The following is a 14594-nucleotide window of genomic DNA, read 5'->3' as shown; positions in this document are numbered from 1 at the left end:
GGGCCTCATAGCAAACAGGTCCAGCCCTGGAGTAATGTCCGCGCTCCCCTCCGTCGTAGCGAAGGGGTCTTCAGGGGTGTTGAGTGGTTAGGGGGGGGTTATGATTAGAGAAGAAGGGGAGGGGGGGGTGGTGGGTGGATGAGGAAGGGGAAGGGAGGATCGAGGGTTTGTTAAAAGAACAAACACTGTAAAAAGCATTTTTGTGTGGCGCCTCTGAAGCGTCGAGTCAGGGTTAAAATTCAAGGAAAGTAAACCAAGCACACGGTCACTCATTAACTTCAGTGCTGCATCCACAAACTACAACAGACAACAGAGAACAATTATTGCATTAGTATTGACTACAGTCGAATGATGGCCCAATTTGTCTCATGAGAACGCCTAAATCATCCACGTGTCCCTGAAAGAAATTGTCCATGAAGTTCTCCTCAGGTCGTCCAAAACTTTTGGGATGGCAAAGAAATACTACTTTTTATTTTTATTCTAACAAAAAAGTTTGATGTATGACCTCAGCTACATTTCTACCTGCATTATTACTTTACACTTCAAGTCAATAACTGAAAAATAAACCACTGTACTTTGGTAAAGCGGTGCTTTGAGCTAAACGCTAACTCTGACACTGCTGTTTAGCCTGAAGCATGCTAACACTGGTTAGGAATGTGTATGTCATCACAAATTAAAGTATTATGCAAATGAATATTTTGGACCTGATGATGGCGCTACATGAAAAGTCAGAACACCAAAGTGAGTATGATTCAGCCTCAGTGTCCATGTTAGTTTAATGTGATATATCAACACCTCTAGTTGTTAAAAGCTTAGTTTTAGGTTCATCATTTGCAAGAGATTCATTGGAACACTGAAGATGTACTATAAGTGACACATGGATAATTCAGGCTACTATATTTATCACTGAAAAGATAAGCTAATGATCATCATTGTGAAAAAATTTCAAAAACCCGTTTTTAAAAAAACATTTTTTTACACTGTTTAAGGTCGAGTCTGGGTGCAGTATAAAGTTAATGCCAAAGCATGTTAAATATGAAAATTTAAATAAGCAACTGTTTCTCTTACCTGCTGTGGTACACTGTGCACAAGCCAGGGTTCCCAAAATGTGAAGCAATTTGGGATTATTCTTTTTTTTTTTTTTTTTTTTTTTTTTTAAATGAATTTGAAAAATCAAATTGCATTGACATTCAGTGGGTTGCCTTCGTAATCATTTTGCTGCTATGTAAACTACTGTGAGTAGTACAGCAATTGAATAGAGCTATTAAAAAACAAACAAAAGAAACAAACAAAAGCCTCAGCAATGATAAGCATAATCATCACCATGTGGTATTGTTAGGGTTAGTGGTATCAAAAGAAAGGGCATCATATCTAGAATGCAGTATAGTTAATAGCTGCACTGTGCTTTTTACTGCAGTATTCACTGGGTGAATATTAGGAGAAGAGTAGTCGAGATGAAGGAGGAGAGGGTTCATGATTGGGGCATTAGAGCAGGATTTGGGGTGAGACAGTAGACCACGCGTTTGTTCTACTGTCTCCTACAGAAGCAGAAGCGGCTTTAACATAATAAAAGCGACAGCTTTCACATATATATTCACACACACATTCATATATTCACACACACATTCATGTATTCACATGCACACACACTTGCACAGAAAGCGTTTTTGTCACCCACCAGATCCACCAAATGCATCAGCAGCGGGGCCCGCGGCCGCGGCAGCAGGACCGTCTCCTGGGGAAGGTGCAAACGCATCTAGGGTATTGCAGACGAAAACAGCAGGAACGCAAAACGCAAAACATAACACCCGGGCCAACACACCGACAGACACATGGATGTAAAGAACAGAAGATGAGTAAACAGATGAAGTGGACAGGAAACAAAAATGACAGGTCAGCATCAGGAAAAAGCAAAGAATACAAGAAATATGCAGCCCGCTTACTGCGGTGATTAATCTCATTGTATCATCAGTAACATGATGAGTTTTGCAGGGCTGCATAAGGCTGCATTCAGTGAGTGCACTATCTGTGCAGGCTTGTGAAATGAGGCATGTTGTCACAAGTTATTGGTACTCTGTGACAAGAGGGAACATGTCAAGCTCAGGGATGGCCAAGAGAAAATCTCTCTGACAAAGAAACTCAATGGACTTTCTTTTCAGTAGTCATTGAAATGTTAATATTAAAAAGCCAAAACGTCATTAAAAAATATTCCAGCTACTTATCATCTTGACATATTTATGAAACTGTTAGTAAGCCATTAGGGAGAAAATCATTAAGGCTGGGAAACAAAAAAAAACAGCAAAGAGCAACAAATCCCAAAAATACGCATCATAATAGCAGACTAATTACATTCCTGTGGGGTTATTGAGGTGCACACATTATTACATCATTAAAGAACAATGATGAATGTTTAAAACACATTAATGCCTGAGCACATTAGTGTTTTGTGACAAGTGTGCAACCTTGAATAAAGCCAGTGAAAATCCGGTGCTCATATTTTTGGGATGTGCCGCGAATGAAAAACGTTCTGGTCTGTGCTCAATGAGACACACGGTGTGTGACAGCTGGATATTATGTCAGCACATTAGTGTGCACCGTAGTAGCAAAGCAGGATATAAAAACATTTTGAGTCGCAGTAATAAGTATCTGACTTTCTGAAAAGGATAACTCACAACAACTCTTAACTGTTGTTGTTTCCTGAATCCTCAAAGATTATTCAAACAAAAGAATGAAAAAGGAAAATTGGCACGTATAAAATGCGTCTTTCTATTATTTCTATTTGTTCGGCCACTCTGAAGGGCGGACCAATCAGCGCCTAGTGGGAGCAGCTGAATGCGATGACACTGAAGCCACGCATTTGTTTTGAAGCAATAGCGGCAGGGGTAGAGCTATGTAAAGCAATACAAACAGATGTAGCAACACTAGCAGATATTGGGGTATTGAATCTGGAGTCTACAAAGTCTGCAGTGGTCCTTTACCGACATGCTGTTACACTCTGCCAACAATGGGCGTCTCGGTTGTTTACAGTTTAGTGAGTTTCAAAGTTAACCCGAGATATACACCCATTAGGATGCAACGAAAGGAAACACTCTCCAATGCAGCGTGGCCAGAGCCATATAAGTGAATTTGCGTCAAAGTCAAAGGACATTCATCATGTAGCTGGAAATACAAATGGAGAAACAGGTCTTTTTTAATCCAGATGGTATGAAGAGTTGTCGAAGACTGAGGAAATACCTTCAAAACAGCTGATAGACAATTTTCTGTGTTCTTCAAAGACTATCTGGTATTTGTTTGGAAAATCAGATGTTTAGCTCTGTGAGTCTAATATGATGGTTAAACATTAGAGGCCCAAACGGAGGTTAGGGGGCCATCTGCTTACTGAAATGTCATAATGCACATTTGTAGTGTTTCCAACAAGTTTTTTTTCAGGGTTCTAATAAGTTTGAATGTTGTATCGAAAAATGCAGGAACCTCAAGATCAGATTCTTTGAGTGTCACATAAATGCATATTCTGACAGAACAACAGCCTGCGGACCTTTTGTGGGATGATGATGTATCAGTCCTCATGAGTATAATAGTAGCTGTGAAGCAAAGTTTAGGGAGCAACAGTTAAAGCCAAATCCTCTGTGTACAAACTTTATGCCAAAGGAAACCTGTCAGCAAATGACTAAGTAACGATGGGGCTCGTTGCAGAGAAGCAGGCCGGCCGCCATGCTGTGTATCCAGGTCTACATCCTGCCCTCCGCCCACACTGACCTCCGAAAAGGTCGATTTCTGCGGCTGAGGTGGCGGCGGGAGCAGAGACGGGCAGCGAGGTGGGTGCAGGTGCCGGTGCAGCCACAGCGGCAGAGGCTGCGGGTGCAGCGGGCGCAGGAGCAGCAGCGGCTGCAGCATCAGCATCAGCAGACTCTTCCTCCACCAGGAGAGCGTCAGAGGCTCCATCAATAGCGGCTGGAGTTGCTATGCAGATAAATCCCCCGTAATCCAAACACCACGACCCAGTCACAACCCCCGGAGAGAGAAATAGAAGGAGAGAAAAAGGAAATGGGAGCGGAACAGCTGCATCAAAGTGACTGAAAGGTGAAAAAGTTCAGACTTGGTATGTGGTAGGAGATTAACGGCAAGGATTTGGGTGCTGAAGGTGAAAATACATTCGTCTTCTACGCAACCACAGCTTGACATAAAGATAGTGTAGCGCAACACCTGCAGGCATTTCTAATATCCAGTCTGTAGCAGAGAGCTGTGAACACAGTACTCACCCTCAGCCAGGAGATCTGCACAACAAAACAACAAAAAAACAGCGGTTAGGGGCAGTGAACGACTGACTGGGTGGGGAGAGGAGGTGGAATTCTAAAGTGTGGAGATGCTCTAATGAAATTAGGAAATCTTTCATTTGAAAGCTGCCAACGTTTTAAAGAAGAAGCCAGAAAATCAGACGGACCAACAGTAGAGCCAACAGTAGAGCCAACAGAGCAAAGAGTCCTTAATGTAATTGAGGCTTTAAAAAGGGTGCAGTTGGACTACGGTCATGTTTAAAGTATCAGCGGAGACGTGAGCAGCTTTATAATGATAAAGTACAGTCTTTTAAACCACTGGAGGTTCCACATTGTGGAACATCAAACAGGAGGGTACCACTTTTTTATTCTACTATAGGGAATTTGTTTGTGTCAGCTTAATTATGATGAATTAAATTGTATAAACTCACTACTGCTGGCAATCCATTTTTCAGAGAACACTGCAGGCTTTTACACAGATTGTCTTCTTCCTCTTTCTTCGAGGTAGCACTCAGTTTTCATAAATTTTACTGCGGCATTAAAATCACTCTGCTGTGACCTCATCTCACTGTATTCTTAGGAAAATGTAAAATGATTTGTAGTTAATGGGATGAAACAGTCAAAACATTGAGAAGTCAGTTTAATGTGCTCTCATTTACTGATAATTTTCCTGCAACTACATTAAGTTAAGATCATTCAATATCTCTTTTTTGGCATCGGTGCAAATTGACCGTTCACTGCCTCGAACACTCACTGTCCTGTCACAGCTAAGCAACCTAGCAGGCTGACTATCAGACTGAGGATTTGTTAGCATGCTGAGGGGTTTGACATGGCGCTGTAGGAAGAATGTTTAACGTCTGTAGAAGGAGATTAATTATCTGCTCTAAAATAAGCTGCAAATGTTAAGCATATTCAGAAAGCTAGCTACTTCTAAATCCATGATGAGGCACAATATTGGTGTGAGACTGGGATGGACAATTGAAGGTCTGACAGGCGTAGACTAACGTAGCCGGGGGCCAAGTGAACAGACAGCAGAGAGACTTCACCTCCCCATCCAGTCAAGGAAGAAGTTGCTGCAGCGCCCCCTTTAGATGAGGAAGACATGGGGTCCAGGTCCAACAGGAAGCCATCATCAAGGGCACTGAATGCAGAGAAAGGAAGAGAGAAGGTGTGTCGAGAGAGAGAGAGAGAGAGAGAGAGAGAGAGAGAGGGACTCTGTGGGTGGGAATCTGATGCAGCTCAGTTCAAACACTTTGTAATATTGTCGAGTGACTCTTACTTGCTGGTAATGATAGTGGTGGGAGCCAGTGCGGTGGGGGTCACAGAGCGCGGAGGGGGTTTGGTGGGTGGTCCGGGTCGGGCGGGGGGCCCGCCGGGAGGCCCGGGCTTGGCCGGCGCGGGTTTGGCCGGTGCGGGCTTGGCTGGCGCTGCAGCAGCAGCAGCAGCAACAGCTGGCGTGCTGTTGTTGGTTGTCACATCCTGTCACAGAGGAAGACGAGCGTCACACAGCGACCAACAGTAAACTGACCTGATGTGATTCAACAGCTTGTGAACACATGAATACACAATGAATCACTACCTGTCTGTGGCAGAAACTGTCAAATCATTTTACCTTGTTTTGACTCTTTGACTATGAAAAATATGCCAAATATAAATAAAGTCTACTATTACTACCACTGCATTATAATTATCATGAAACATAGCTTACCTTAGTGGGCGACCTGCAAAAAATATGATAGCACACGAGTTAAAGAGTTCAGTGATGTACATGATGAGACATAACGGCTGTTAGTGAGATCTTAAGTATCACTGTTTTTTAAGGCAGGCAGCATTTCAAAGCAATACCATTAAATAAACGTTTCCAATTAATGAAACCACGCTGCAGTGCTGAGTAACAGCGTCTTGGCCACATCAACAAAACATCACAGACAGAAAGTAGGAGCTGAGGGTTTCTAAAGCTGCAGCTGATTGTAACGGCGGATGATAACAACTATGTTAGTGATGACAATGTGTTAAGAGGCAAAACCAAATTATTCTGGGTCACGAAATGTAAAAAAAAATTCTATAGAGCCGCATCTTGAACAAAATTATACAACACAAAGATGATAGTTGTTTGTTTAGATGCAATTTCTATAGAATCACTTAAAAATTGTAATTTAAATAGAAAAAAAAAACATTTATTTATTAGCACAAATGATGGTAAATTAACATGTACAAGTCCTATTCTCAGGCAGAGAATACTTACTTATCCTCTCTGAGTTGTGTAAAGATAAGAGGAAATGATATGTTAGAGAAAAAGAAGAGAATAATACGAGAGATTATACATCAAACAGGCCTCAGAGGAAGAGCTAAAGCACTGCCAAACATTCTGCTGGTTAACCATTAATCTGTGGATATATTTATCTACTTACGGCTTCTTCCCCTCCAGAGTGTTGAGATGGGTCTCCAGAGACTCCAGGAGGCTTTCTGGGGCCTGCAGAAGAAAAGAGAGAGAGAGAAAGAGGGCTACTACTGATATCAACCAGGGCTCAAACACATGCAGCGTGTTGTGTGCAGTGAGAGAGACAGCAGGACAGCGTGAGGCACACAGTCAAACAGAAACACTGAAGAAACACTCGGTTATCTGAATGCATCTTGTTCTGGTTGTGGGAATGATGCTTAAACTCCTGCATGTTGGACATGACGGTAAACTGTCCGATTTGAGCACCTCCCATTTATTTTTGAGGATGTTGTATATCAACCACAAGTAATTCATAAAGATCCCCTCAGTACCTTTTTCTAATCCCCTGACTGGTGGCAGACTATCTGATATCCTGTTTATTGCTGTGATGATTTGTGCTCCTCCGTGATGCTCTGATAACTTTCTTCCTTATGCAGTTTATTCTGAAAAATCCAATCGACATTGACTCAGCAGTTCGGACTCGTTTGTCAATGTCCTTCATCTCTGTGTGCACTGAGTTGCTTTAATTAGTGAGAATGGTGCTTATGATTAGATTTTTCACCCCTTAGGTACCTTTAAGGTTGTAAAAAGCCATCGTATTCCTCACTATCAGCTTGTTTCTCCTCTTCATTAAATCTATATTACAGTGAGAGAAATAGTATTTATGAAGTTTAAGCTACATTTCCTTTGATAAGGGACTTATATTTTTGAACTTGTGCACGCACTTCCTCCATCAGGAACACAAACATTTATTTTTTTGGTTTCAGACCAGAGGTTCTGCGTTTTTTAAGAACTTCCCATCAAATGGAAATATTCTCCATGTGTTGTTCTTTGCTCTCAGAGTTCAGGTTTACAAAAGTACAATGGGGGCAAAGCCTTTCAGGCCTCTCTCCTGTGGAGCTGCCAGTTTTGGTTCAGGAGGCAGACACTCTCTCCACTGTTAAGATTCGACTTGAAGCTTTTCTCTTTCATAAAGTTTGTAGTTACGGCTGGCTCAGATGACCCTGAACCATCCCCTTGTTATGCCGCTATAAGCATTTGGGAGGCTGGAGGAACCTCCCATGATGCACTGAGTATACCTCTCCTGTACTATCGTTCACTCTCTAAGTATTTGTTTGCCACCATCTGTCTTCTCTGTTCGAGGTTATGCATTTACTGCAGGAGTCTCTGACTCTGGAGCTGCACGTTTTTGATCTGCGGTTATTCACCCCACCAACCTGCCCAGTGTTTAATGTTTGCTGTGTGTCTACGCTGTTCTTTTCTCTCTCTGCTCCCCGCTCACTCCAACCGGTCGAGGCAGGTGGCGGCCCACGCCTGAGCCTGGTTCTGTCAGAGGTTTCTTCTCGTTACAAATGAGATTTTCATTCGAACTGTCGCTCGTGGGAATTGTTGAATTGTTGTGTTTCGGTGACCTGAGATGACTTATGTTGTAATAAAACTATAAAACTGATGCTGTCAAAAAATTATGCTGTCAAAAAATTGTGTTTGGATGCTGTTATTGCTGTTGGTATTCTTTGGTCATGTCTAAAGTTCCATTTGGTTAGAAAGGTGACACCACAAAGGTAAAGGGGCAGGATACAGAAACAACAGAAAAAAACAGAGGTATAGTCTTCATGCTAACAGATCACATTTCCAGCCACGATGCAAAGCTGCATGCTCCACCAGGCTGAATGGGACTTGATCACCTGCCAACATGCAGTAAAAAGGATAATACAATGACCAGCAGGCTTCTTAAGAGAGCTCAAAGCTAATTCTGCCAAAAGAATAAGTCACTGATTCACTTCCCTTAATTCTCTGCTCCATTTCCAGGGTCTACCCATTTAAATCTGCTCTATTATCCTCAACATGTTCAGACTAACAAAGCGGTGAGGCTGATACTATTTTGTCTTGGCCCTGAGAGGGATGGATACACCATTTATCATCCTGGTACTTCCAAGTGTCTGTCCTCACCACCACGTACAAAAGCACTGTTGAGACCACAAAGGACAGATATAACAGCTCCATTACCGTAATGCTGAGACGCACACATCGTTCTCGTCTGAGGAGGCCGATATAAAAGCTGCTGAACTTCCTCCCTGTGGATGTCCCCTCCAACAGTATGTCTGAAAAATGTCGGGATACGACTGACACTGCCATCGTTTGTATTTTCTACAGCTTGCACAGAAGTGTGTACGAGTGATTACATAACAGCGCAGCTACACAGTCAGTCAGTGGTCAAATGATTGTGTTGTTTGCGCTGATGTAATTCCTCCTGGAAGGCGTGAGATGAACGCACTATAGTTTCACGAATCTGGGAGACTGATAGTTTCCTCTCCTGCACACATTAAATTAAGGTTATCACCATACAGCATCTCATATTTTAAGACAGGAGCCTCTGAAGTCTGTGGGTTCGACTGTGAAAATGAATGACGCTCTTCTGTTAATTAACGGCGGAGTATGGCATATTTCAAATGGGGTCACTAACATTCAGTTATTGTCCATGACTCATTTTATCAGCCCAACACAAGGACATCGTGTTTCATTTTCTACAAGTTTTTCCTTAAACGCAGACAGATATAGGTGAGTTATCTGCATGAGGTTAAGGACACTGTTATTTCACTGCTCAGGACGCTAAAGGAAGTGACGCTAAGCTAACCACCTCGCTTCATATTTAGCAAATATACATTAAAGTAGTATCAACTCTGGGCAAGAAACTAAATAAGCGTATCTCCCAAAATGGTAGAACATACGAACATAATACAGCCGGTTAAAAATGACGCAAGCTACAATAGTGTTGCAACCCCTTCTATGAATTAATAAATTGGACTGAAAGTATAAAAAAAACAACCTCTATCTTCAAATACTGCACTATAAAAGTGTCCTACATTACTTTAATAAGTCTTCATGGCGTGCATCTGTTTTTTCACATTATCTCTACAGTCACCTAACAAGCTTACATATAATCAGACAGCATTAGAGCATTCTTTACATGCATCCATACTGACACGTCTCAGAGGACAGACGTGGCTCTACGGGAGAGTTTCCACAGCAGAGCAGAGTTTAAAAGCCTGGAACCAGCTGGAAAATCAGGTTTCTCAACCTGGGAAACACTTATATTGTGCAGTGACTCACAATTCAGGAGTCAGAATAGGTAATATATAATCCTGTGACTCTATTGCTGCCATGGAAACCCTGCTGTGCCTTTGCACAGTTGTTGGACTTAACCCGTGTTTAGCTCAGAGTCTTAGCAGCAGGGGATCAGCCGCTTGGTCAGCAGTATTGCTCGCCACATCACAGCTTTCATCCAGTCTGCTCTTCCAGTCACATCATCACCACTTCATCAGAGCGCCAGTGTCTGTCTGTCTGTCTACTGGGTGTGCGCTCACTGTGCAGTGCGCTTCAGTACATAGAAGAGTTCAAATGTGGACCTTCCCTAAGCTGTTTGCTCCCCGAAGCTAGCTCTGTGCACTACTCACACTCTCAGCCTGAATGATCAATCTGCATCTCTAGAGGTGAAAAGAGAAGGGAGGAGCATAGGGGCTGTCAATCACCACAGATCCACAGCTCATTGGCTGCGTGGGGGAGCTGTCTGTGAATGTCTGATTGTTATTGAGGGGAAGCAAACATGGTGGACACAGTAGGGGGAAAAAAACAGAAGGTAGCTTTGGACGTTCATACTACATGCACGACAGTTAGACACAACACAACACTGTCATGCTTTGTTAGTATACAAACATCACATCCGATGATAACGATTAATTGAACGTAAATAAAAAGGAGGAAAAGCTTCCGTCAGCCTTACCTGAGTCAGCTCAGGTATGTCATTTTTGTCTATTCCCACTTGCTGTAAAAGAAGGCAGTGACATGTGAGACACCAGCTGCCGGGCGCTGCACGAGTTACCAGCACATCAGTGACTCTCAGAGCTCTGCAGGTTACCTCAGCAATTTTGAAGAATTCAGAAACGCGAGTCATTCGCGTCAGGAATCTCTTGTAGATCTCGAGGCCATCTTTACACTGGCTTCTCTTCATCTGGAAAAATTTCTCTGGATAAAAGAGGTTGTGAAAAGTTAAGTTAAAGAACAACTCTTAGACCATACTATATACAGTAGTTATTTTTGTGAATATAGAACAAAATCAACCAATGAATTAATCCTGCTTCTAAGTAATGTCTGTGCAGCCATGACCTCATGTAACCTATTCCTCTGTGACATCAACATCCAATGTGTCCAAAAACTATTACAAACACATCAGCGAGTCACGCTATTGCATTGAGTGACATATCATCACATTATCATGATACCAATTTGTAAACGTTTCAGTACAGCAGGAACAAAAGGTTGAGTGTGACAGAGCAGGCAGTGAAGTACTTAGAGAAGCAGATATCCCATTGATGGTTTTGGTTTTTGGGTCATGTTGTTCATGTTCATTTACCATCTGACTGACTGATAAAATAGAGGTGCGATCAAAAAGGTGAGTTGTGCAATAATTGAGCGCAGCATGGTATATTGCATGGAGCAGGAGGAAGCAATAACGTTTGTGTGTAAGTATTCCAAGTTTTGTCACTTGATCCACATCAGCACCTGAGTTACTCGCAATGCATCTCTGTTGTCAGTTTTCAAGTTTCAGGTCCATGCTGAAATTACAAATGCTCACTCACCAGTGGTCACGAAGACGTTTGTAAGTGAGCTGCTGACGTTGATCAAGCGAAACTTGGTCGCTAAAGTTATTGCTTCCCGCTGCTTCGTGTGCATTACAGCTGATGTTTCACAGGAACTATCTAGATACCTTTTGATCGCACCGCAGAAAAGCAGTTATTGTTTACCTAGCAGGTTGATGATGCCGTCATTGTAGCAGGCATATAACTTGATCAGATCTTTGAAGAGTAGGAGAAAGCAGGCATTTATCACTCTGTTGTTCAGCTCCTGTTGATGCACCTGAGGACACAAACATATTGGAGGAGTCAAAGTCTAGTTTGGTTTTTAAAAGAGAACTTATTATACTTTCTGGCACAAATAAACACCTTTAAATGACCAGTTTATGAAAATACTTCACTTAAAATAGTCAAATTAATGAAATGTTTCAAAGCTTCAAATCACATTCTTTTTCAAATAATAGCCACGTCTTTTTGTCACATTGTCTAACCTGTCTCACATTAGACATAGTCTTAATCTGAGATCAAACAAAGTCCAAAAAAACCGGACTCCCAGAATTCTTGGGACCTATCCATATTTTTTTTATTGCATATTCAAATCAACTTTTGTTTGCTTTGTAGACAAGAATGTAGTGCTATATATAGCGTTTTGTATTTTTTTTTTTTATTGTGTGTTAACATCATATAGTGGATTAATAATTATGACATGAGTCCATTACAAACATTTCCTGTTACTTAGAGAGACTGTTTTACTTTTCTAGTATATATTTGAATGTCAGTCAACTCACACAATTGTAATTTCAAAAAAAATTGGAGATCAATAGAAAATTAGTATTGACTAAATCCTTTCATACCGATCAAGATCAAATAATTTCAAATGCATCTGTATATGTCTGATGGTCCTTCAGCACAAAGTAAAAGGGGCCGTGACATGGCATCTCAAAACACATCTTCATAGACGCTGCTACAGCTCCAAGTTTTCTGAAACCCAGACAGCTTTTTTCTCAGCTGTGTGTGTCCATGTGCGTGTCCCTCAGCAAATTTGACAACCTTGCAATGTGACACTGTCGCCTATTAGCGAGTGTCACTCACTTCGAAATCCAACAGCGCGTCGATCTGGCCCTGCAGGATGGGCATCCCTTTGAGCAGCTTCTCTACTGTCATGGTCCTCATCACTCCCTCAGCTCTGAGACCAAAACAGACAGAAAGAAAGAAATAGAAAATGTGAGAATAAAGCAGCAGCTCTCTGAGACATTTGGAGCTCGGGAGATTAAACCTGATTTAATAATTGGGAACAACATGGTCCAGACATCACTGTAACAAATCTGGTCACTGCACCTGTCACACACAGTTTCCACCACCGTGGTTCATCTCTATTCTGCCTTTATTCTAAAGTCTGTATATTTCAGTGTCAGTTTATGTCGCCAGAGGGACCTTGAGTCTGCCGGCTAAATAGAGCTGTCCACTCGGTAGGCATGAGTAACAACCCACTCTGTATTCATCTCTGCACTCTACACGCCTGTAAAGCCAAGCACTTGGCTTAACGCCGGGCTAGAGGTGACTGAGTCCAATCCCACGCACAAATGTGATCCACTTGGGATGAGTGGTATTCTGATGAATATGGAGGCCATGTAAGAAGGGGGCCTTTTCTGGTCTTGGCAAAACTAACAAAGAATATTAAAAGACTAAAAAAAAATGTATATTGACACTGAAATAATCATGCAGCAAGGTGATGTCATGAAAAGAGAAAAACTGTACCCTTTCTTGACTCGGACAAAGTCAAAAGACATCTGTCTGTAGGCGAAGGCCTTCTCGTTGAGATAGCGACTGTAGCGTCTGATAAATGTGGACATGTCGTAGCCTGAGGAGGACACACGTGGAACACACATGCACCCACATCATGTCAGTGACAGACACAAACAGGCAGTTACAAGATTTACAGAAACAGTTTCAAAGTCAAGATGTCATGAAGTTTTTAATCTAAAAACCTGGGTAACAACAAAATCATTACTGACTTGCCTTTGTGCTAAATATGGAGTTGAACTAAGAGAGGTTAGCTGAGGTTGATATAAAAACAGGAACAAACAGCTCATTTGAAAGAAAAAAAAAAAAAAAAAAAAAAAAAGAGAGAGAGAGAAAAAGTGTAGAAATGAGCTGTTTAAGTTTTACGAAGCCAGGCGAGGTTTTACCCCATGCTTTCAGTTATGTTAAACTCAGCTAATGAGGTTAAACTGCTAAACAATAATTTATTAATTTGTATTAATGAAATCCATCTCCATCAACCTGTTGTCTACATGCTAAATATACAGCTAGAAGAAAAAGACTAGACAGTTAATAACCTAGCCTACCTACTGAGTTCATTGTTAGTCAGGTTATATCTGGCTTGTTTAATGCATATAAAAAAAAAAAGTATTAAAATGGCAAATTGCAGTTTTACAAAGCCAGGGCAGCTTTACCCCCATATACTTATTTAGGCCTATACTAAACTAAGCTACCTGTACGCTACATATAAGCCACAGGTAGTTTAGCAGGAAATGCTGGCGTCATTCTGACCATAAATAAAAACAGGTCATAGTTCAGACGTACAGCAAGAGAGCATTATGGATCCTCTCACACAACTCTGAACACAGAAACGGATAATATTTAAAAAAAATTAAAAAAAAATCACATTAAGGATTTTAAAAAGTATTTATATCTTTCTGTGTTTAGTGTGTTCACTCTGTGAAGTCAATGCGCAGATTTCACCATTAAGACTATTTAACATGTTTTGCTTTCTAAACCCCGAAGTCAAGCTAGCAGGCAAAATGTCCTTGACAACAGCCTGTGAAGCCGGTGTTCATCACCACGTGAGGCTGCGTTCATTTCCATGGAGACAAGTTTAATTGAGGGGAGCAGGGATTAAAGGGTGGCCGGGTTGGTTTTAACACTGAAGCTTGTTAGGCTGTTGTCTTACAAAACATGGTTTAAATGTCTTATTTAATGTCCTGAATGGAAATGTTTAGATAAGGACAAAAGACTTGAAAGAATTAGCAATGAGAAGGTCAAAACATAGAGATAATTCAGGGTTGTTTGGAGGGCTGGTTTAGTCAGAGACAGGAAGGAAGCCAACAACACGCACCGTGGGAGCCAGTTTTGTCCAGGAAGTTGCTGAGGTTGAACAAGGTGTTTCGAGATGCCAGGAACTGGAGGAATCTCTGCAGGAGAGGACAAATACACAGAGTTAGATACGGTATATCATCCTGAGTCCAG

At 41.6% G+C, this 14594-nt stretch overlaps 1 protein-coding gene across 2 annotated transcripts in view; it reads right to left on the bottom strand.

Annotated features, from left to right (window-relative positions):
- Nucleotides 1-6500: 6500 nt before the first annotated feature.
- LOC138194560 (clathrin coat assembly protein AP180) overlaps nucleotides 6501-14594 on the bottom strand; it is a 33750-nt gene continuing 25656 nt past the window's right edge. The window contains exons 4-11 of one of the 2 annotated variants that reach the window (XM_069143395.1): nucleotides 14464-14539; nucleotides 13104-13206; nucleotides 12438-12531; nucleotides 11517-11628; nucleotides 10631-10737; nucleotides 10496-10537; nucleotides 6686-6747; nucleotides 6501-6528 (exon numbers count right to left, since the gene is read on the bottom strand). In XM_069143395.1, coding sequence (XP_068999496.1) covers nucleotides 6516-6528; nucleotides 6686-6747; nucleotides 10496-10537; nucleotides 10631-10737; nucleotides 11517-11628; nucleotides 12438-12531; nucleotides 13104-13206; nucleotides 14464-14539 — 609 coding nt within the window. In that variant the 3' untranslated portion in view covers nucleotides 6501-6515. Of the gene's footprint in view, nucleotides 6529-6681; nucleotides 6748-10495; nucleotides 10538-10630; nucleotides 10738-11516; nucleotides 11629-12437; nucleotides 12532-13103; nucleotides 13207-14463; nucleotides 14540-14594 lie in introns of those variants that run through there. The other variant, XM_069143396.1, reaches the window with a different exon arrangement.

Source organism: Embiotoca jacksoni, unplaced genomic scaffold (assembly GCF_022577435.1).
Source record: "Embiotoca jacksoni isolate LCO1_2020_lvr unplaced genomic scaffold, fEmbJac1.0.p SCAF_11, whole genome shotgun sequence".
NCBI classification, from domain to species: domain Eukaryota; kingdom Metazoa; phylum Chordata; class Actinopteri; family Embiotocidae; genus Embiotoca; species Embiotoca jacksoni.
The sequence above is the reverse complement of the archived record's forward strand: the minus strand, read 5'-3'. Positions and strand labels throughout refer to the sequence as shown.